At 42.5% G+C, this 21,905-nt stretch overlaps 2 protein-coding genes across 10 annotated transcripts in view; one reads left to right on the top strand and one right to left on the bottom strand.

The window, feature by feature from the left end:
* MROH8 (maestro heat like repeat family member 8) overlaps positions 1–12,075 on the bottom strand; it is a 54,203-nt gene extending 42,128 nt beyond the window's left edge. For 8 of the 9 annotated variants that reach the window (XM_058562733.1, XM_058562730.1, XM_058562731.1 and 5 more), the window contains exons 1-4: positions 11,734–12,075; positions 6,021–6,142; positions 3,337–3,482; positions 467–589 (exon numbers count right to left, since the gene is read on the bottom strand). In XM_058562733.1, coding sequence (XP_058418716.1) covers positions 467–589; positions 3,337–3,482; positions 6,021–6,142; positions 11,734–12,032 — 690 coding nt within the window. In that variant the 5' untranslated portion in view covers positions 12,033–12,075. The remainder of the gene's footprint in view (positions 1–466; positions 590–3,336; positions 3,483–6,020; positions 6,143–11,733) is intronic. The other variant, XM_058562739.1, reaches the window with a different exon arrangement.
* RPN2 (ribophorin II) overlaps positions 11,807–21,905 on the top strand; it is a 55,151-nt gene continuing 45,052 nt past the window's right edge. Inside the window, exons 1-2 of the mRNA XM_058562740.1 lie at positions 11,807–11,880; positions 15,940–16,133. Of these exons, the coding sequence (XP_058418723.1) occupies positions 11,868–11,880; positions 15,940–16,133 (207 nt within the window). The 5' untranslated portion in view covers positions 11,807–11,867. The remainder of the gene's footprint in view (positions 11,881–15,939; positions 16,134–21,905) is intronic.

Below are 21,905 nucleotides of genomic sequence, written 5' to 3'. Positions count from 1 at the left end.
ATACGTGTTAGGTATCATGCTACGTGGCTTAGATTTATTTCTTATTTAATGCTCTTAATAGCTCTGTGAAGTAGATACAGCTGTTATTTTATAGATGAGGAAACTGAGGCACTGAGAAGTTAAGTAGTTTCCCAAAGTCACACAGCTAGAAAAAGGCAGAGCTGGCACTTGAACTGGGGCATGATTATAGACTCTGCCTCAGAACCACCGCTTGATTAATGCCATGCAGCACTGTCCTTACCAAGAAATTTAAATGTTACTCCTCTCCTTTCTACCCCTCTTTTAATTGGTTTTCAAGAGTGATTATATTGTGGAGTACCCCTGAGTATTTCTCCTCTATACAGAGATACTGATATGAGAAGAGGTTAAGGGAATTGATAAAGTAGGTGAAGCCACCAAAAATTTGTTAGCCAAGTCACTGAATTTGCATGGTCCTGATAATTTGTGATAAGGTCACAATACTTACATTTAGGATATGCACAATGTCTGCTATGTGGCTGTGAATGAATGATCCCGTGGTTTCATCATAGGGTAAAGTTTGGCTGAGAGAAGACAAAGATCTTAGGAATGTCAGCTTCTCAAGTTCACTCTGAATTTGTGGAAAAAACAATAAAAACAATTATACATTATAATCTCATTTGATAATTGTAGAGGGCTTTTGAAAAGTTATTTGGAATGTTTTAAACATCTGATATCTCATTCAATCCAATATCAGTCTTTTATATTATCATTCCTTATAAGGAATGAATAAATTACAGAGGAATGAAATTCCTTGTCTACTGGCCCTGCCTGGGTCTGGGACCTCATTTTCCCACTCAGCTAGATTACTAAGTGCTCCATAACGGCTCTCCCCACCTTTAGTCTGTGCTTCCGCACCACCCACCCTGTATACTGCTATACCCTGATTAAGCTTCCTAAAGGTGACCTCTGATGTTGCTACTTCTAGCTCTCTTGATGTCATTAAAGATTCATTATTTTGAGTCTTTAAGATTTCCTATTAAAATGCAAGTTCTGATTTGAAGAATCAAATCTCTTTTGTATTATTCTCCTTTTCTGATGATAAAAGCAAGCAAGTTTTATATCACAGGAACTTTGAAAAAATAACACATAAGAAGAAAAGAGACCAATAATTCCACAAATTTGAGAAAACTTCTTCTAGTATCCTCCCCCACCCCCGCCCCGCATATAGACGGTATAAACTGGTATAAGCTCTCTGGACAGCAAGGAGCAATATCTAGCAAGAAGTTGACCTCATGGCCTGACTCTCTCTCACCTGAATTAGTGTAACGATCCAACACTGGGTTTCCCTGCTCCAGTTTTGCCCCCTCCAATATAATCCCCCAGCCATCACCAGATCCATCTTTATAAAACGCAAATTTGATAAGGTCACTCCCTATTGAAATCTTTCAACGGCACCCATGGAGGCCAAGGCCCTTCCCAATGTGACCCTAGCTAACCTTTTCAAATTCATCTCTTGCCTTGGCCCCCAGCATTTTGAGCTTTAGCCAAACTAACTTTTATGCTGCCCTGTCTTGCTTCTGGGCCTTTGCATCTTCTGAATTCTCTATACTTCTTTTTGTTTACTGACTAAAATCTATATGTCCTTTAAGACGTGGATCATGCATTTTCTCCTGAAGCAGGGTGTCCTTCCTAAGTGTATCCATAAACCAAATGTATATATTGCTATCGTGGCATTTGTCATACTCTGACAGAATTACCATCTTATTTATCTATTTCCCTGACTGGCTGTGGATTCAGGTGAAGGCAGGGAATGGACTTTTTTCAATTCACTGCAGCAACCCAAGCCCTTCATTAATTACAAAGAAATTCTTTATAAAGCCCTGCTGACATGAAGAATAAAGAATGGTCAAGTCAAAAGTGAAGACCAACGTTCTGGCTTTAAGTGTTCTTAAAAATTGTTTTATTGGCAGGGCCAGCCCAGTGGCGTAGTGGTTAAGTTTGTGTACCCTGGTTTGGCGGCCTGGGGTTCACAGGTTCGGATCCCAGGCGTGGACCTACGCACCGCTTATCAAACCATGCTGTGGCAGGCTTCCCACATATAAAATAGAGGAAGATGGGCACAGATATTAACTCAGGGCCAATCTTCTTCTAATATCTGTGCCTATCTTCCTCAGCAGAAAGAGGAGGATTGGCAAGGGAGGTTAGTTCAGGGCTAATCTTCCTTGCCAAAAAAAAAAAAAAATTTTTATTGGCATTATACGTAGATAAAATGTAAAGCTTGATGAATTTTCATAAACCAAAAACATTCATGTATATATCCAAAGGAAATGAAATCTGGATTTCAAAGAGATATCTACACTCCCACGTTCATTGCAGCATTATTCACAATAGCCAAAACATGGAAACAACCTAAGTGTCTGTTGACAAATGACAGATACCTTCAACACTATGATTTAAACATACTAGGCTTCTTTGAGTTCACCAAACATGCTCTGCTCCATTCCACCACAAGGTTGTTAAACGTACCATTCCCTATTTCTGGAACACTCCCTCCAACTCTAACTTCTAGTTTCTCGTATTCATTCCTCAGATCCGAGCTTAAGGGTTGCTTCCTCATAGATGCCTTCCCTTACCCCCAGGTTAAGACAAATTCTTCTGTTATATGCTCTCATAGAATGAAAAAATGAATGAATGTTTCACCTAAACAATGGAATACTGTATTAAGCAGCATAATATGGATTTATAGTTATGGACCTAAAAAAATTTTTTCTCCCACCATCTCTGATGTTTATTTTTCTACAATTACATGCATTTGTATGCATAGAAAAAGTCTGAAAATATATATACCAAAATGTTAACAGTAGTTATCTCAGGAGAGTGGGATTAGGGAAGATTAACTTTTAGTTTTTTTTGAATTTTATTTATTTATTTTCCCCCAAAGCCCCACTAGATAGTTGTATGTCACAGTTGCACATCCTTCTAGTTGCTGTATGTGGGACGCGGCCTCAGCGTGGCCGGAGAAGCGGTGCGTCGGTGCTCGCCCGGGGATCTGAACCTGGGCCGCCAGCAGCGGAGCGTGCGCACTTAACCGCTAAGCCACGGGGTCGGCCCTGGAAGATTAACTTTTAATTTTTACTATGGTTTTCTTTGTTTTTATAGGGATTTTATAATTTTTATAAGTATAAATATAAAGTTTATAAATATATATAAATATATTTATTATAAATATAAAAATAAACATTAAAGTATAAATATAAATACATTTTATGGCCCACAATATAAATTATTTATATAATAAGGAAATAATAAATGTTTAAAATATTTGTTAAAATGGAGGACTAAGTTGGATAACCCCTAAAGATTGCTTGTACATACCTTTAGCTCACCATCAAAAAACTCCCGGACGGATTGGATCAGCCTCTCAACAATGGGCTTGCCGAGGGGGCCCTGGTGGGTCGGGTGTCTGAAGCTATCTGCGAGGGATTCCTGAGGGAGTTCAGGGATGTCAGAGACGTCCGAGTCTAATACGGAAAGACAGACATCGGATGAGGCCTCCGTACTACGTAAAGTTCCATGGTTTAGTGGGGAGAACCACTGGACATTAGGACAGACAGGCCCTCTTCTCACCTCTACTATTTGCTCTGCGACCTTGACCAAGTCCCTTCCCCTCTCCGAGTCTCAGTTTTCTCAATGACAAATTCCACGTTCTCTAAGGGCCTTCTGAACTACTAAAACCTTTAAGACTGAGATGTAGCAGAGTAGTTAAGAGCATGGACTTTACATCGCAGTTTGAGACTAGTGTGAATCCCGGCTCTACTTATTGGTTGTATCACCTTTATCCAGTTAGTTTGCCTCTTGGAACCTTTGTTTCCTCACCTGTAACATAGGGTTATTGTGAGGATTAAGTGAGGTAATACATACAAAACATTTATCCCAGTATGTGGCCCATAGTAAGTACTTAAATGGTAGATATTATTATTCAGATTCAAAAGTCTATGACTCTGTGGTGACAAGAGCTTAAAATACAGTAGCAGCCCCTTGCTGATCTTTTCCCACTGGACCAGACTGCAGTAAGTGCTTGAGGTATCTCCTTCCCAACCTGGGATATACTCTGATTAAGAGCACAGGCTCCAGAGTTACTCCAGAGTTGGTTGGCCTAGGCTCAGATCCTTGCTTTGCCTCTTTCTAGCATTCTGACCTTGTGCAACCTTACTTTCTCTGGGCTATTTCTTCATTTCCAAAATGGGGATGATAATAGAACCCACTTCATTTGGCTGATATGGAGCTAGCACCAAGGAAGGGTTGGCAAGTATTACTCCTTTGCTCACTGAGTGACAATGATTATGGTGGCATCATTTTCCTCTTCATGTAGCTTTACGTCCTTACCTCTTCTATTTTCCAATACCAAATCCTTTATTCCTATTGGGCAAATAGTCTTACTGTTTCCCCCTTAACACACCTATCATCTGAGGGTTTCTACCACTCTACTTTTGTACTCTTTTTGGCCTCTTCTGCAATTTCCTCCCACTTCCTGCCACCTTTTTGTCATTCCCTAGAAGCCATGTTCTCGCTCACCTCTGATCTTCACACAGGCTTTCCTGCTGCTTGCATGTTTTTCCTTCTTCTCCCCCACCTTCCCCTACCTCTCTTTGCCTAGCTCACTCCTACTCATCCTTCAGGGCTCAGCTCCAGGATGCCTTTCCTGGACCCCCTCTTGGCTAAGTATCCTCCTAGTCGCTAATAAACTTCTCTGTGTCTGCTCCCTACACCCACCCCCACCCCCCTCACAGATATTATACTGAATTCCAACCATTTGTTTATAAGTACACTGTCTGTTCTGTTCACTGTTCTGTCTCCAGCGGCTAGATCAGTGTTTAGAGCACAGTAGGGCTTCAATAAATACAGGTTCCCTCCACTATCCAAAAGTTCGCTTTACGCTACTTTCCTTTTATGGAAGACCTTACATTAGTACTGTTTTTGCTAACCCAAAGAAACCTGAAGAGGATTTGCACTTTTACAAAAAGCGAAATTATAGTGTTCAGCGTTTGTTTTGCAGGGAGCCTTTATGGAGGCAGTGGTTCCCTGAGCAGCAGAAGTGGCGCCACCAAGCTCCTTCCCCAGGAACTACACTCAGCATCTCAGCATCAACTTGCCATAGCTTTGAACTGCGTCTGTGAGCAGCTATGTTTTATCTTGATTTATTTTGGTAGATTATTTTTGGAGTCTGGGAACGCTCAGACATTTTTCCCATATAAATTAATGGTAACCGCTACTTTGCTTTACACCATTTCAGCTTATGAAAGTTTTCATAGGAATGCTCCAGTTTTGGATAGTGGGGGAAACCGGTATTTGTTGAATGTACAAATGAATGAATGTAGTTCCTTAAACACACCATAGTCTTTCCTGTCTCATGTACATGCTGTTCCACCCATGTGGAATGCTTTTCCCTCTACTTCTCACATGGGTTGCTTTCTCATGTCCTTGAGGCCTTCTTTAGGTTTAAACAGCACCATCTCAGCAGGTGTTCTCTGACAACCATGCTTTAAAGTAGGTTCCCATCTCCCCTCTGGGTCTCAACCCCTTGTTTCACTCTTTCATAATGTTTACTACAACTTCTAATTACTTTATTTACTTTTTTTTTTTGGTCTTTTCAGCACTATAATGTATATTCTGTGAGGGGAAGGACCAGGTCAGTCTTGTTCACTGTTGTATGCCCAGCAACTGGTACTCAATACATGTTCGTAGAATCAGTGAAAGACAGTTATTCTGTAGCCCAATCCAGGTTCCACTCGCACCTACCTTTCCCTTCTCAGAGTCCTTCTAGCACTTAGACTCTGCACAAATCTGTAGGATTATCTGTTTCAGTTTAGTTTCCTGTATGTCTAGAATAATATATCTTATCTCATTTTGCCAACCCTATTCCAGGGTCTTAAAGTCAGGGACCAAATTCATTGTCAAAATCGAGTCAGGGTCTGGTAACCCTGCAACTTGACTTGAAAAGAGATTCCCTTTTCTCTGCCCCTGCCCCCTCCCCTTTTTTTAACCTTTCCCCTTTTCACCTGTAAGTTCAAGGCTACTTGGGCCTTTTTTAACATCCTCTAAGTTGCTCAGCTGCAAATCCACACTTCCTGAATCACTGTCAGAAGCATAAGGGACCACTACTTCTTCCCGACTACAGATCCTAGGAATGAAGAGGGGATTAGAAAAATCACAGTTTTTCAAGACTGCTTCCATCTCATCATTCAAGTGAAAACTTACATGTCACCTTCTCAGAGAGGCATTTATTGACCTCCAATCTAGGTTAAGCAGCCTCTCCCCACCCCAGTCCCACAGATATTTTCTTATCTTGTTCATAGTGTTTAAGCATTACCTACAATTATCAAGTTCATTTGTGTTTATTGACTGTTAGCCATCAGACTACAAGCTCTACGAGGGGAGAAACCTTGTCTACATGATCACAGTTGTATTCCCAGCACCTAGCACATTGTCAGCCTCATTGGGAGTGAACGGACAGGTAAGAAATACTATGCTCCTGTTAAAAAGAGACTGAGGTAGAACATCCCCCACCTCCGTCAATCCCCTTACCCTTTCCCACTTTTTCTTTTTTTTTTTGTGAGGAAGATCAGCCCTGAGCTAACATCCATGCCAATCCTCCTCTTTTTTTTGCTGAGGAAGACCAGCTCTGAGCTAACATCTATTGCCAACCCTCCTCCTTTTTCTCCCCAAAGCCCCAGTAGATAGTTGTATGTCATAGCTGCACATCCTTCTAGTTGCTGTATGTGGGACCTGGCCTCAGCATGACCGGAGAAGCGAGGCGTCGGTGCGCGCCCGAGATCTGAACCCGGGCTGCCAGTAGCGGAGTGTGTGCACTTAACCGCTAAGCCACCGGGCCGGCCCTACTTTTTCTTTTTTCTATAGCACACAATACCTTCTAACATATCATTCACTTATTTAAGATATTGTTTATCATCTATTTCCTCCTGCTAAATGTAAGCTCCATGAGGGCAAGGATTTTTGGCTGCTTTGTTCATGCATGTATTCCAAGAGCTTAGAATAGTGCCTGGCACATGGGAATGCTCAATAAATACTGAGTGAGTGAATGACTTAATAGATCTCTATTTGCTGAATGTTTAGTATATATTAATGAATGAAAAAGCAAGTTGCCAAATGGGGTACAATACGATTCCATTTTTATTAAAACGAAACAATACTTTCACAAAGGCGATAAGCGTGTGTGTGTCTGTGTCTGTGTGTGTATGTACACACACAGACACACACACACATTGGGATACATGTAGAAAAACTTATGGAATTCAAACCAAACATCTATGGAGTAGAACTGTTGAGAGAAAAATTTAGTTTTTAAACTTCTATATTGCTTGAATTTTTTTATATTGGTATGAATATGAAATATTGACAAAGATGTGGAGCAAAGAGAATTCTTATAAATCACAGCTGGCAGTATAAATTGGTACAATCACTTTGGAAATAATCTGGCATTCTCTAGTAAAGTTGAAAATGTGTATATGCCACGACTCACTATTCTACTACTAGGAATGTATTACAGTCAAACTTTTACAGATGTGCACGAGGAATAAATATAAGAATCTTCATAGTAGTAGTCATCATAGCCAAAAACTAGAAACATCCAACAGCCTATCAACAGTAGAATAAACTGTGCTATATTCATTCAATGAAGTACAATACAGCAGTGAAAATGAATGAGTTCTAGCCATGCACAACAACACAGACAAATCTTACAATATTTAAGAGAAAAAAGAAAGTCACAGAAAAAATATGTAGTAAATTCCATTTATATAAAGTTAAGAAATATGCAAAAGTAAGCAAATACTATTTGGAGTTATAAACATACATGGGAAAATTATAAAGAAAAGCAAGGAAACAATATAACCTGCAGGATGGGGATCTCTGAGGGGGGAGAGAAAGGGATAGAATGGGCAGGACTAGAAAGAGGACTTAAAAGTTACAGTTATGTTCTTTTTTTAACAAGATGGCAAGTACACAGTTTCACTCTATCACTATTCTTTTTTCCTTATGTTTGTTTTACAAATATTACTTTTTCATTTAGTCCGTAGTATATACAACAATTTTGGGGAAAAGCCCCAAACCAATAAAGGTTGAACTTTTTCCTGTGTGCATATATTTCTTTAATAATTTTTTAAAAAGCTAGTTAATTAAAAACTAACAAACCCTCTAGGAGTAGAATGGCTGGGTCATATGGTAGGTTGTATAATTGGCTTTTTAAGAAGCTATCAGTTTTCCAAAATGGTTGTACTTTACATCTCCACCAGCAGTGTATGAGAGTTCCAGTTGCTCCACATCCTTGCCAACATTTGGTATTGTTGGTCTTTTCCATATTAACCATTCCAGTGGATGTGCAGCAGTATCTTACTGTGGTTTAATTTGCAATGATGTTGATCATCTTTTCATTTGTTTATTTGCTCTTTGTATATCTTTGAGGAAGTGCCTATTCAAATCTTTTGCCCATGTTTTTTATTGGGTTGCTTGCAATGCTATGCTGGTAAATGTTTAAAACAGACTCTCTAAGTGCAGTTCTTAAGTGAAAGCCGGTCGATATTGTCATTTACATTAACAAGTAACATGTAATTGAAACTTCAGAAGTGACTTTTCTTTTTTTTTTCTCTTTGTGAGGAAGATCAGCCCTGAGCTAAAATCCAATGCCAATCTTCCTCTTTTTTTTTTTTGCTGAGGAAGATTGGCCCTGGGCTAACTACGAACCCTGGGCCGCCAAAGCTGAGCGCGCACACTTAACCACTACACCACCAGGCCAGCCCCGTGACTTCTTTTTTGAATTGGGTAATAGTTTTCAAACACTACAAGAATATTTCCTCAAGTTTTGGTGCTATTCACAATGTAAAGTCTGCAGACATGACACACTTTTTTTAAATTTAATTTTTTAATGGAAAAATGCAATATAAAAATACTACTTTATTCAAATATACAACACACACATTATACTACTTTGGAAAACCCAGCTTACTTCAGAAAGCAAATAATACCATCTGTACCGGTATATGTTATGTGGCTTTCTTCATTGTTACAAATTGTATTCTGGAATTAAAAGATACATAATAAAAATAAAAGTAGTGAATCTGAATCAAGTAAAATTATTTTAAGAATTGTTAATAAATTCCTACACTACTGAATATGCAGCATTTTCCCGTAAATTCTTAGTTTGCAAATACTCTAAGTAATGAATAGGTCTGGAGCATTTCGTATTTATATATGGACTACAGAAATCAAACAGAATGTGGCGTTTTCCCAGAACTTGAAACTACTCAAATATAGTGTTGATCTTCTGCCTTCTTTAGAAGTGTTTGTATTCAGTTCTGCCATTGCAAGAGAAGGAATGAATTGGCAGGAAAATGCCACCATTATGATAGGGCACATTTCTTCCCCAAAGACGGTTTTTAATTTATCCCCAAACAGGGCAGACATGGCCTAAATCACTCAGGTCACCTGACTTAGCTGAAAAGGCACACTTCATTGTGGATCCTGACACTGGGAAGCGGGTGCTTGGCTCACACATTTAGCAGGGGAATCTGCCAGATCATGACGGAGGAGGCCAGCTCCCCGGGCGCTGCTGCCTGGCCTTCCTGCTCACCCACAGGTGGCCCTGGCCTCCACATGCCACCAGCATGGAGCTAGCTCTCGCTTTCCTGGCCGGCTGTCCTCTACTTGGTGAGATGTTGGGCTGCCGCAGGTCACAGATGATGCTTTTTGGATCTGGGCTCCAGGGAGCTGGAGCCCCAGGATAGCGTCAGGAACCCGGAAGAGAAATCATTTCTGTGAGTCATGGAGCCCAGCAAACCCCCCAGCCAAATGGAGTTGGGGTTACTCTGACTCAGGCTGGGCCCTGCCCCCTCGTTGGGGAGTGCGTCCTTCTGGTCTTCATCCTGGCCTTGTCGTTGTCTGTCTTGAGGGCAGCTGTGGCTGTGACCAGGAACTTGACAGGCCCATTGTGCATGTGGTAGGAGCCTCTTCTGGATATGATACACTGTTCAGTTTAATCTGTATTAACATTTTCTCAATCATTAAGTTTAGACGATAAAAAAGCCATAAATCAAGCCCTGGTTTGTAGCATTTGCTGACTCTATGGTGCAAATATTCTCATGGTGGCCCAAATCAAGCTACCAATGTTACTTTGGGAAGAGATGTGCAGTAGCACACCATCATAAAATATGTCCACCATATAGATACAATAGATATAAGAAACCACAAAAAGCATAGACAATGGTAAACAGTATTAAAATAATTAAGCAATGATGAGTTTAGTTTTCAATATACTGTATTTGATTGCAATTTTGTATAATTTAATTTTTCTAAATAGATGTATGTAACAACCAATTTGCAAAATTCCTGATAAATTTAACAACTGACTCTTGCAAGCCAGTGTGAGACAGCTCTAGCACGCCATTGCTTATTATTGAGTGGAAGAGTTCTTTATATATTCTAGATCAGCACTGTACAACAGAACTTTCTGTGATATTGGAAATGTTCTATAATTCTGCGCTGTCCAATATGATACCCACTAGCCACATGTGGCTCTTGAGCACTTGAAATGTGACTAGTACAACTGAGGAGCTGAATTTTTAATTTCAACTAGTTTAAATTCAAATTTAAATATCCACATACAGCTAGTATCTATCATATTGAACAGCACAGTACCAGACATAGAAAGAACAGACTCCCCCTTATTTGGGATAACAATATCTGGGACACTAATAACGATAATAAGAGTCACCATATTGTGCATAGTTTATATGTTCATTATAGTTAAAGGCACAGATTATAGAGTCAGACTGCCTGGGTTCAAATCGTTTAGTTTCCTTCTCTATAAAATGGGAATAATAACAGTACACACCTCACAGAATGGTGATATGGAGTAAATAGTGTACGTAGAGCACTTAGTATACTGTCGGCTATGCTGTAAAGGCTTAATAAGTGGAGTTAGTTGTTACTCAGTTCTTAGATGAGTCACTTACTTTTTTTTTTTTTTTTTGGTTTGGAAGATTGTCCCTGGGCTAACATCAGTGCCAATCTTCCTCTATTTCCTCTATTTTGTATATGGGACGCAGCCACACCGTGGTTTGATGAGCGGTGTGTAGGTCCGCGCCGAGATCGGAACAGGCGAAGCCCGGGCCACCGAAGCGCAGCGCGAACTTAACCACTACCCCGCCACCGGGCCGCCCCGGTCACTTCCATTTTTGAGCCTGTTACTTCTCCGTCTGTAAAATGGGCTAACACGCACCTCACACAGACTAACTGTGAGGAGTCACTGAGTCCACACAAATGCTTTGCAAATCTGATAACACGTCACTCATAGATAACTTATGAACAACTGAAAATCTTCGGAAGAAATTGCCATAATTTTCTGAAGGAAAAAAATAATAACCCTCCAATATTGCTCGCCCTTCTCCACCGGACCCTGCCGACTCCTTTAAAATTGGCCGGGTTGAGGAGAGACGACTGAGAGACAGAGCAATCGGCCAATCAGAGGAGGCCCCGTCTGGGGCCCACCCCTCCCCCCCCCCCGAAGCCTCGCCCAACCGCGTCCTGGGAGCGCCGGAATACGACGGTTGCGAGGCGGTTGGTTCCAAGTGGGCCAGGGCGCGGGGTGGGGGAAGCGGGCCTGTAGGCGAGTACCACGGGGCCCTTTGCGCGCGAGGACTGGAATTCCGGCCGCGACTGCTGGGAGTGGCCCGGCCCAGCGGGACGACGGGGACTGACCTGTGCCTGGAGCCCATCCCAGTCCGCGGAGCCTGCCGCGGGTCCCTGGCGTCCCCTCCGGAGCGGTCTTGGAGCCACTTTCCCGAGCGGAAGTCAGCCTGCGGCTCGGGCGCTGGTGGGACCTGCTCGGAGGAATGGCGCCGCCGGGTGAGGCGTTGCGCATGGCTAGACGACGGGGCCCCGCGGCCGGCACGCCTTGGCGAGTGGGCCGTCGCCCGCGGGAGGCTAGTGCTCGCCACTCGGGAGCCGCCCGGGCGGGCTCCCCTTCCTCTGCGGGGCAGAGGCAGGGGCAGGGGCATGGGCTCGGCCTCTCTTGGGGTCGAGGGTCTGACGGGGGTCTGGTGAGCGGGTGGGACAGCTGGCAACCAGAGGAGGGGGTGGGGCTGGGGCTGAGTGCGGCGCGGAGCTACGGGTACCCTCGAGGCCCAGCCGGGGGACCGCGACCGCGGTAACGCGAGGTCTGGCTTCACTCATTCATTTGACTCTCGCGGGCTCCCGGGCCGGGCGGCCTAAGAGTGAGCCTTTGACCAAATGATCCTTCCTTGGGCCATAGTTTCCTGTTTAGGAAAAAGGGGCAAGAAAATCACTCACCTCTGTCTGGGAGCTTACAGCGTAATTTCTGAAGGTAGATTCTCCGGGTGCAATCTTGCAGTCCGCCACGTATTGGTTATGTGACCCAGCGCAAGTTAACTTAACCTTTCTGCACCTCAGTTTCTCATCTATGAAATAGGTTAGTCGCATTATCGGCCTCAGAAGTTGCTGTGAGTGTTAAGCTACGCATAGAGATGATCTCACTTAGGACAGTGCGTGGCACTAAGTAAGCACTCAATAAAGGTAACTGCATTGCTAGTTATCAAGTAGGCACTGTGCAGGACGGAATCTCAGGTAGTCTCACCACCACTTGGGAAATGCGTACTATTTTTATTCCGTTTGACAGAGGAGAAAATGGAATCCCAGAGAAAGGAAGTAACTTGCCCAAGGGAACAGTGAATAAGTCAGTGGCTCACTGCTCTATTATTTGAGAAGATGAGGATAATAGAGTGGTTAAAACAAACTTTGGGAGCCTGGTGGGTGGCACAGTGGCTAAGTTCCAGCGTGCCACTTTGGCGGCCGCTGTTCGCAGGTTCTGATTCTGGGCGGGGACCTACACACCGCTCATCAAGCCATGCTGTGGTGCGTCCCACATACAAAAGATAGAGGAAGATTGGCAGAGATGGTAGCTCAGGGCCAATCTTCTTCACAAAAAAAAAGAAGAAGAAGAAAAAAGCAAACTTTGGATTCAAACTGCCTGCATTTTGATTGTCGGCTGGTTATGTGTCTTAGGGCAGGTAACTACTTCTGAGCCTCAATTACTTAGTAAACTGTACTCATTTGGATGTTGTGAGGATTTAATGAGTGAATGCATGCAAGGTACTCAGCGTAGTATGGGCATATCCAACACATGTTAAGTGCTCAAATTTTTGCCAAAAAAGTTATTGTTATCATTAATGTGAGGTGGGAAGATTAGGATTCTGACACAAATGCTGTGTTAGGGGAATTTACAGTTTAGTTGGGAAAATACTCGTCATAGTCATTCACTAGATCTTAATGTATTGAATACATGCATGTACACAAAGCACTGGGGATTCGGCGTTAGGGTCTTGATTCCTCTTTGTCTTACATCTTTCTATCCATTAGCAATCCTGGCTTTAACTTTGATTCTAGCCAGACTCTGATCAGTGCTCGCCACCTCCACTGCTGTCACCCTGGCTCAGACCACTATCCTCTTTTTACTTGAATTATGGCAATAGTCTCCTAACTGACGTCCCTCTTAGTCCTTGCTCCTGCATAATCTCAGCACAGTATTGTTTATTCTCAACACAGTGATCCTGTTACGCTGTAAGTTAAATCATTCCTCTGCTCAACGCTTTCCAGTGGCGCCCATCTTGCTCAGTAAAAGCCAGAGTGCCTGTAATGACTTACAAGTCCCTCTGGATTTGGCCTCTGCTGCTTCTGTCACCTGGTCCCTGCTTCTCACCCTTTGCTTACTCCGTTCTAGCCATACTTTCCTCCTTGCTAATGAAAAAAAAAAACCACCATCTACACTCCTGATTCAGAGTCTTTGCACTGGCTCTTCTTGGGATAGTTTCGCCTGAAGTATCTTCATGACTTCCTCCTTTTCCTTCAGGTCTATACACAGTATCTATTTCTTAGGCCTTCACAGACTACCTTATTTAAAATTGTGGCTCTTCCCAGATATCTCTTCTGTGCTTTATTTTTCTCCATTGCACTTTTCACCTTCTAACATGATATATAATATTTCTTAATTATTCCATGTGATATCTGTCTTTTCCCACTAGAATGAAAGCTCCGTGAGGTTGGGGGTTTTTGTTCTGTTTCCTGCTGTATCTTTAACACCAAAGATAGTCCTTGGTATAGAGTAGGCATTCAATAAATATTTGACGAATACTCCACCTTACAGATCTCTTTCTAGTTTTTTTTTAAAAAAAGCTTTCACATTCTTTAGATTGTTTAACACATACTGGGACTTAAATAGAAACGAACATTCATGCCCCTAACGTAGGCATCCCTTCTACAACATTCTCCAAGATACGGTGGAGCCTGAACTCTACAGTTAGACCTGGGTTTGAGTCCATGATTGGCTATGTGCAAACTACTCTCGCCTAAGTTTTCTTGTTTGTAAAAATGGATATAACAATGCTCTTCTTCTTCTTTTTTTTTTTTGTGAGGAAGGTCAGCCCTGAGCTAACATCCATGCTAATCCTCCTCTTTTTTTTGCTGAGGAAGACCAGCTCTGAGCTAACATCTGTTGCCAATCCTCCTCCTTTTTTTCCCCAAAGCCCCAGTAGATAGTTGTATGTCATAGTTGCATGTCCTTCTAGTTGCTGTATGTGGGACGTGGCCTCAGCATGGCTGGAGAAGAGGTGTGTCGGTGTGCGCCCAGGATCCGAACCCGGGCAGCCAGCAGCGGAGTGCGCGCACTTAACTGCTAAGCCACAGGGCTGGCCCCAACAATGCTCTTCTTAAGGAGTTCTAGTTCAAACTAAATTTGACACCATAGACAAAAGGATTTAGGACCGTTGATGTTAGCCTTGTGATAACTGTTACTTGGATGGCAGACAATTTATGTAGCAGTCCAGTCAAAGTGTTTTTTTTTTTTTAATGAAAAGTAGAAATATACCACTCCTATAACTTCCTCCTGTCCCCTGGGGCATAATAGATGAGGACTAGTTTTTTTCCATTTATTCAGCAAATATTAATTCAGTACTACTTTGTGGCAGGCAGTGTGCAAGACTTGGAAATACTGGGATGAACAAGAGAAACAGTCTCTATCCTCATGGAACTTCCACTTTAGCAGAGGAATCAGACATTACACTGTTACTTAGAGTTATGAAAAATACTGAGTAGAAGTACAGGTTGCTATGAGTGGATATAGCAACAATAACAATGGTAACAGAAGTAGTAGCTAACATTTAGCTAACATTTGTTAAATGCCAGTCACTATTCTAAGCTCTTTATAGAATAGCTCATGTAATGTTCTTAACAACCCTGAGGTAGGTACTGTTATTATCCGACTTTACACTTGAGGAAACTGAGGCACAGGCTGGCCACATTGTAACTGCCATGGCCACATTGCTAATAAATGGCAGAGCTAGGATATAAACCTGGCCCCAGTGGCCACATTCTTTCCTTCTTTATAGTACTGGGGACCTAAGCCAAGGGAGGGCTGTTGGGGGCTTCTTAAGGAAGAGAAACTTGAACTGAAATCTGGAAGTAAAAGTTGAAATAGGGGAAAGCATGAAGAAGTGCTGGGTAGGAAAGACCATGACTCTTTAGAGGAACGGAGAGGAGGCCGGAGAGCCACACATGGAGGGAAGAGATCTAGCTGAGAGAGGCAAGGCCGTGGTGAGGGTTCAGGATTGGGTCTGGCCTGAGAGGCATAGGAGTCATGAATGTGCTTGAAATGGGAATAGCATGATGAGTCCTGTGCTTTAGATACACGGAGGCTGTTGGGAGGACTGTCCTTCGGATAATTGAAGACAGTGCCCACCCCTTCCCCAAGGTTTCTCTCCAAGTTAAACCTCCCAGTTCCCCCAGCCTTCCTCACATGGTTTGGTTCCCAGACCTTGGTGCGCATCGTCACTGGAACTATGTATAGAACTTTGGAATAGTGCGGAGTGTATTTAATAGTCATTTCCCCCCAAGGTTCAAGCACTGTCTTCCTGTTGGCCCTGACAATCATAGCCAGCGCCCAGGCTCTGACGCCCATTCACTACCTCACCAAGCATGACGTGGAGAGACTGAAAGTCTCGCTAGACCGCCCTTTCACGAGTTTGGAATCTGCTTTCTACTCCATTGTGGGACTCAGCAGTCTTGACGCCCAGGTGCCAGATGTAAAGGTAAGGCTACTTTTGTGTTGGTGGCCTCATCCCTTCATTGTGTTCCTTTTGTGTTCTTCAAAACTAACTCATGCTCATTTGAGGATAACCAAGGCTAATACAATATAATAAATATTTATATCAATCCGACAGGTCTTTTCTTTTAAATGCCTAATGTATGTTTAGGACTATGCCAGATGTTTTAGTTGAATATAAAGAAGAGCAAATCATAGATCCTCTAGAAACTTTTACTATAGTTCTGAGTGAGACTACAATACCACATGTACTTGTTAAGTGCCCTATGTGTGTGGCTAATAAATAATAAAGGAATTGAAGATGAGGAGCATTCAAATTTGTTAAACAGTGACAGTCACAGCATCAGGCAGGTTTCGTATACTTTTTGGACCTTCGATGAGGAAAATGCATCACAACTAAAACCTTTCCTGGATTTAAGTCTTAAGTGAATTTACATTTTATTCATTATAGCAGCATGGATAGCAAGGGTAAGAAATTAGGGCCAGATTTCTCCTATAAGTCTTGTGTATTAGTTTTCAATGGCTGTGTAACAAATTACTGTAAACTCAGCGATTTAAAACAACACTCATTTATTAGCTGATTGTTCTCTAGGTCAGAAGTCCAGGCAAGCCTGGCTGGGCTCTCTGCTTAGTGTCTCTTAAGGTCAAAATGAAGGTGTTGGCCAGGCTGGGCTCTTATCTGGAGGCTCTGGGGAAGAATCCACTTCAAGCTCCTTCAGGTTGTTGGCAGAATCCAGTTCCTTGTGGTTGTAGGTCTGAGGTCCCCATTTTCTTGCTGGTTGTCAGCCAAGGGCTAGTCTCTGCTCCTCAAGGCCACCTGCATTTCTTCTTGTGTTGGCCCCCTCCCCTTTTATTTTATTTTTTCATGAGGAAGATCAGCCCTGTGCTAACATCGGCCAATCCTCCTCTTTTTTTGCTGAGGAAGACTGGCCCTGGGCTAACATCCGTGCCCATCTTCCTCCACTTTATATGGGATGCCGCCACAGCATGGCTTGCCAAGGAGTGCGTCAGTGCGTGCCCGGGATCTGAACTGGTGAACCCAGGGCCGCTGCAGTGGAGTGCGCACACTTAACCACTTGCGCCACGGGGCTGCCCCCCCCCCCTTTTTAAATCAGTAATGGCGTATTGAGTCCTTCTTACTCTTCAAATCTCTCTGACCTCCTCTGCTACCAGTTGGAGAAAACTTTCTACTGTTAAAGGGCTTACTTGTTTAGGTCAGGCTCACCTGGATAATCTCTAAATTTTGAGGTCAGCTGACTTGGGGCTTTAATTAAACCTGCAAGATCCCTTCACAGTGGTTCCTAGATTAGTGGATGGATAAATAATCAGTGGATGGAAATCTAAAGACGGCACCTTTAGAATCCTGCCCACTCTTTCTTGTGTTAGCATAGAAATGACCCCAAATCTGAGTGGTTTATGACCAAAGTTTATTTTTTGCTTATATTATATGGCCATGGGTCAGTTGGGGCTTTGCTCCATGTTTCTTCAGTCCAGAAGTCCATTTTGCCTGATGGAGCAGTCTCTTTCTGGAGTGTGTGCAAATGAAAGCATGGCTCTTAAAACTTGTGCTCAGAAGAGATAAGTGTCACTTCTTTTTATCTTTCTCATTTCATTGCCTGAAGCAAGTCACTTGGCCTTACCTGGATTCAACAGATTAGGGAAGTGTTATCCCCCTTCAGAGAAGTACAATGTATTTTAGTGAATGGTAACTCCTGCAACTAGCCACCTGAGTCCCTTTGCCTCAGGGCTGTCCTGTGATCCTCCCTGGCTCTGGTCTCAGAGCTCCTGCTCTTTGCTTCTTTCAAGGCTAAAAGTTCGTTTTCTGATTAGAGTGGTGTGCACCCTGACCCACTGGATTGACAGTTTAGCTCACTGAACTAATGAACTCCTTGTTCTCGAGTGGTTGTTTTCTATGCAACTGTGCTAGGCCCTGGTATACAGTGGTGAACCAGTCATAATCACTGCCTTCAGAGAGCTTGCAGTCTAGTGGAAGTTAAAAGAATAGCAACTCTTTTGTTTCAACTTTCCTTGTGGAAGTTTTCAAACGTTCACAAAAGTGGTGAGAGCATATTATGAGTCTCCTTGTACCATTTGCTAGCTTGAACAGTTATTCACATTTTGACATTTTTATTACGTTTACTTTCCCTCTGGCTATTTATTTAATTTTTTTGCTAGAGTGTTTTAAAGCGAATAGCAGACATATCATTTTACTTGTATCTCTAATGGGAACTCTTTTAACATAGTGACAATCCTTTTATTTCACCTAGCAAGGTTAACAATAATTTCTTTCTTTCTTTCTTTTTTTTTTTTGTGAGGAAGATCAGCCCTGAGCTAACATCCATGCTAATCCTCCTCTTTTTTTTTGCTGAGGAAGACTGGCTCTGAGCTAACATCTATTGCCAATCCTCCTCCTTTTTTTCCCCAAGCCCCAGTAAATAGTTGTATGTCATAGTTGCACATCCTTCTACTTGCTGTATGGGGGACGCCGCCTCAGCATGGCCGGAGAAGAGGTGCGTCGGTGCGCGCCCGGGATCCGAACCCGGGCCGGCAGTAGCGGAGCGCGCACTTAACCACTAAGCCATGGGGCTGGCCCCAACAATAATTTCTTAATGTCATTTAATTCCCAGTCTATGTTCAGTTATCTCAAGTTATTGCAAAAAATGTTTTGTTAGTTAGTTGATTACTTGGTTTGAATCAGGGTCTAAACAGGGTCCACACATTGCATTTGTTGATATCTCTCAAGAGTCTTTTCGTCTATGACAGTTCCCATCCCCCATACCTTTTACTTATGGAACAAGCCAGGTTGCTTGACCTGGAGAATTTTCTACATTCTGCCTTTGATTGATTGCATACTCATGCTGTTTTTGAACATATTTCCCTATCTCTTGTATTCTTGTAAACTGACAGTTAGCTCTTGAGGCTTAATTATATTCAGGATCAGCTTTCTTGGCAGAAACATTTTGTAGGTGGTGGTGCTGTGTACTTCCTATCAATGGATGTATAAAAACCGGTTTTTTCAGGGCCGGCCCCGTGGCTTAGCGGTTGGGTGCACGCGCTCCGCTGCTGGCGGCCCAGGTTCGGATCCCGGGCGTGCACCAACGCGCCGCTTCTCCGGCCATGCTGAGGCCGTGTCCCATATACAGAAACTAGAAGGATGTGCAGCTATGGCATGCAACTATCTACTGGGGCTTTAAGCAGGGGAATAAATAAATAAATAAAATTATTAAAAAAAAAAAACAAACCGGTTTTTTCATTTTTTTTTTTTTTTGTGAGGAAGATCAGCCCTGAGCTAACATCTGTGCTAATCCTCCTCTTTTTGCTGAGGAAGACGAGCTCTGAGCTAACATCTATTGCCAATCCTCCTCCTTTTTTTACCCCCACAGCCCCAGTAGATAGTTGTATGTCATAGCTGCACATCCTTCTAGTTGCTGTATGTGGGATGCGGCCTCAGCATGGCCGGAGAAGCGATGCGTCGGTGTGCACCCAGGATCCGAACCCGGGCCGCCAGTAGTGAAGCGCGCGCACTTACCGGTTTTTTCATTTTTAGTTATGATAAAGTTGTATCAGTGGATTCAGGTGTTGTCAGACTAATCTATCTCTTGTAAAGAGATGCCTCATATGTGCCAGGTACACTGGATATAGTAGAGACTAGTTTTTTATCTAGTCTGACAATCTTTATCTTTTAATTGGGGAATTTAGTCCATTTATATTCAATGTAACTATACTGTGGGTTTAAGTCTACCATCTTGTTATTTGTTTATCCATTTTTCCCTCCTCCTTACCTGTTTTAGATTGAATATTTTTTTAATGTTCCATTTTATCTCTTCTATTGGCTTTTTAGCTCTCATTTTTTTTAGTGGTTCCTCTAGAGATTGTAATATGCATTGTAACTTATCACAGTATACTTTGAATTATTTTTGTCACCAATAATGAAAAGACCTTATAACAATATATTTCTATTTAAACTCCCATCATTTGTGTCTTGTCATAATTTTTACTTTCTTTCAAGGGTCTCAGTTTTGTGCTGTTTTCCAGTGTCTCAACTTCATCTTTTTCGTTTAGTTTTATAGTTATTTATGGCAAGAGGATAAGTTCAATACCTTTAATTCTGGCATGGCCAGAACTGTTAGTCCCAGTTGATGTCTTGAATCCATTGCAGTTGTTATTATTTTTAATGCTCAAAATGTCCCATTTTTGCCAGTGGGCCAATATGTCTGTGTGTGTGTGTGTTTTGTTTGTTTGTTTATTTGTTTTTGCTGAGGAAGATTCTCCCTGAGCTAACCTCTGTTGCCAATCTTCCTCTTTTTCCTTGAGGAAGATCTGCCCTGACCTAACATCTTTGCCAGTCTTCCTCTATTTTGTATGTGGGTTGCTGCCACGGCGTGACCGCTGATGAGTGATATAGGACCGTGCCTGGGGACTGAACCTGGGCCACCAAAGCAGAGCATGCTGAACTTAACCACCAGGCCACTGGGGTGACCCCTGTTTATTTTTATATGATCCAGTAGTCTTTGAGAATTTCTGATGTCCAAGGCTTATCTTTTATATTTCCTGCCCCAGACTAGAATCAGTAATTGCTATTATTTATTGAATGCCTCATATGTGCCAGGTACACTGGATATGTTATCTTGAGTTAATTGTCTATGGTCAGAAATATTACCCTGCAATAGAGGAAATGGAAGCTTGGAGAGGTTAAGAAAATTGCCCAGTGTCTGCCAACCATCGTCTGAATACCATTTGGCAGAGGGGTTGACAAACTGTGACCCCCAGGGTCAAATCCAGCTTGAAGCTATTTTGGAAATAAAGTTCTGCTGAAACATAGCCACACTCATTCGTTTAATATTGTCCATGTCTGCTTTTGCACTTTAATAGTAGAATTGAGTAGTTACTTAAGAGACTGTCTGGCTCAAAAAACCTAAAATATTTACTCTTTGGCCCTTGACAGAAAGTTTGCTAATCCCTGCTATATAAGATTCACGCTTATTCAGATTTCTTCCTGACAGCTATCTCTTGTTCCTGCCCGGCGATTCCTTCCTGTGCGTGACTGTATTAAGGGAAGACTTTTCCTCGTGATCACACTGTTATAAACCCTCTAGGTGAATACACCTCCTAACAAAATTAGTTTTGCTCAAAAGAAAGAGTATAGGCATCAGAGTCAGCCCGACTTTTTACTTCTGGCTTCATGGCTCTGTAAAATGGGAGTTACGATGCCTTCCTCACTGGATCATTATAAAGATAAAGTGAAATCGTATTATGCATAGTGAGTGATGGGCCCACAAAAGGCCCTTCGAGTTGTAGCTCTTATTATTATTAATATTTAAAAAGTTTTTCTTCTATTTATAATTTATTCAGGCAAGTTCAGACAGTGCCTGGTGTAGGTACTGTGCTGTCCAGAAGGCCTGTGGTGTCTGTAGAGGGCCTGGGGAAGAGAGAGAACAAATTGGGAGACATAGAGGAGAGCAGTCTTGACTAGGAGAGGTTTTGTATTGTAAGGTGTAGGAGGTAAAATTGGAATATTAGGTTAATGTTAAATTTTGGCGGATTTGAGTGCAGGATGAGAGGTTTCTACTGGTCTTTTTCAAGCCTGTGTGGAACCCCAGGATTCAGTCTAGGGGGGTGGATCATGGAGGAGTGAGGCACTCTCACTTTAACCAGAGCAGCGCCTTTTTATCTGTCTCATGATTTGGGGTTCCACGTGGATTTGGGTTGAACACATACTCCTAAAGGTGTTCTCTGCTGATGTCCTGAGTTTGAGGAG

The sequence above is a fragment of the Diceros bicornis genome, chromosome 19 (assembly GCF_020826845.1).
Source record: "Diceros bicornis minor isolate mBicDic1 chromosome 19, mDicBic1.mat.cur, whole genome shotgun sequence".
NCBI classification, from domain to species: Eukaryota; Metazoa; Chordata; class Mammalia; order Perissodactyla; family Rhinocerotidae; genus Diceros; species Diceros bicornis.
Note: the sequence above shows the minus strand (reverse complement) of the source record. Positions and strands in the feature narration are given on the sequence as shown.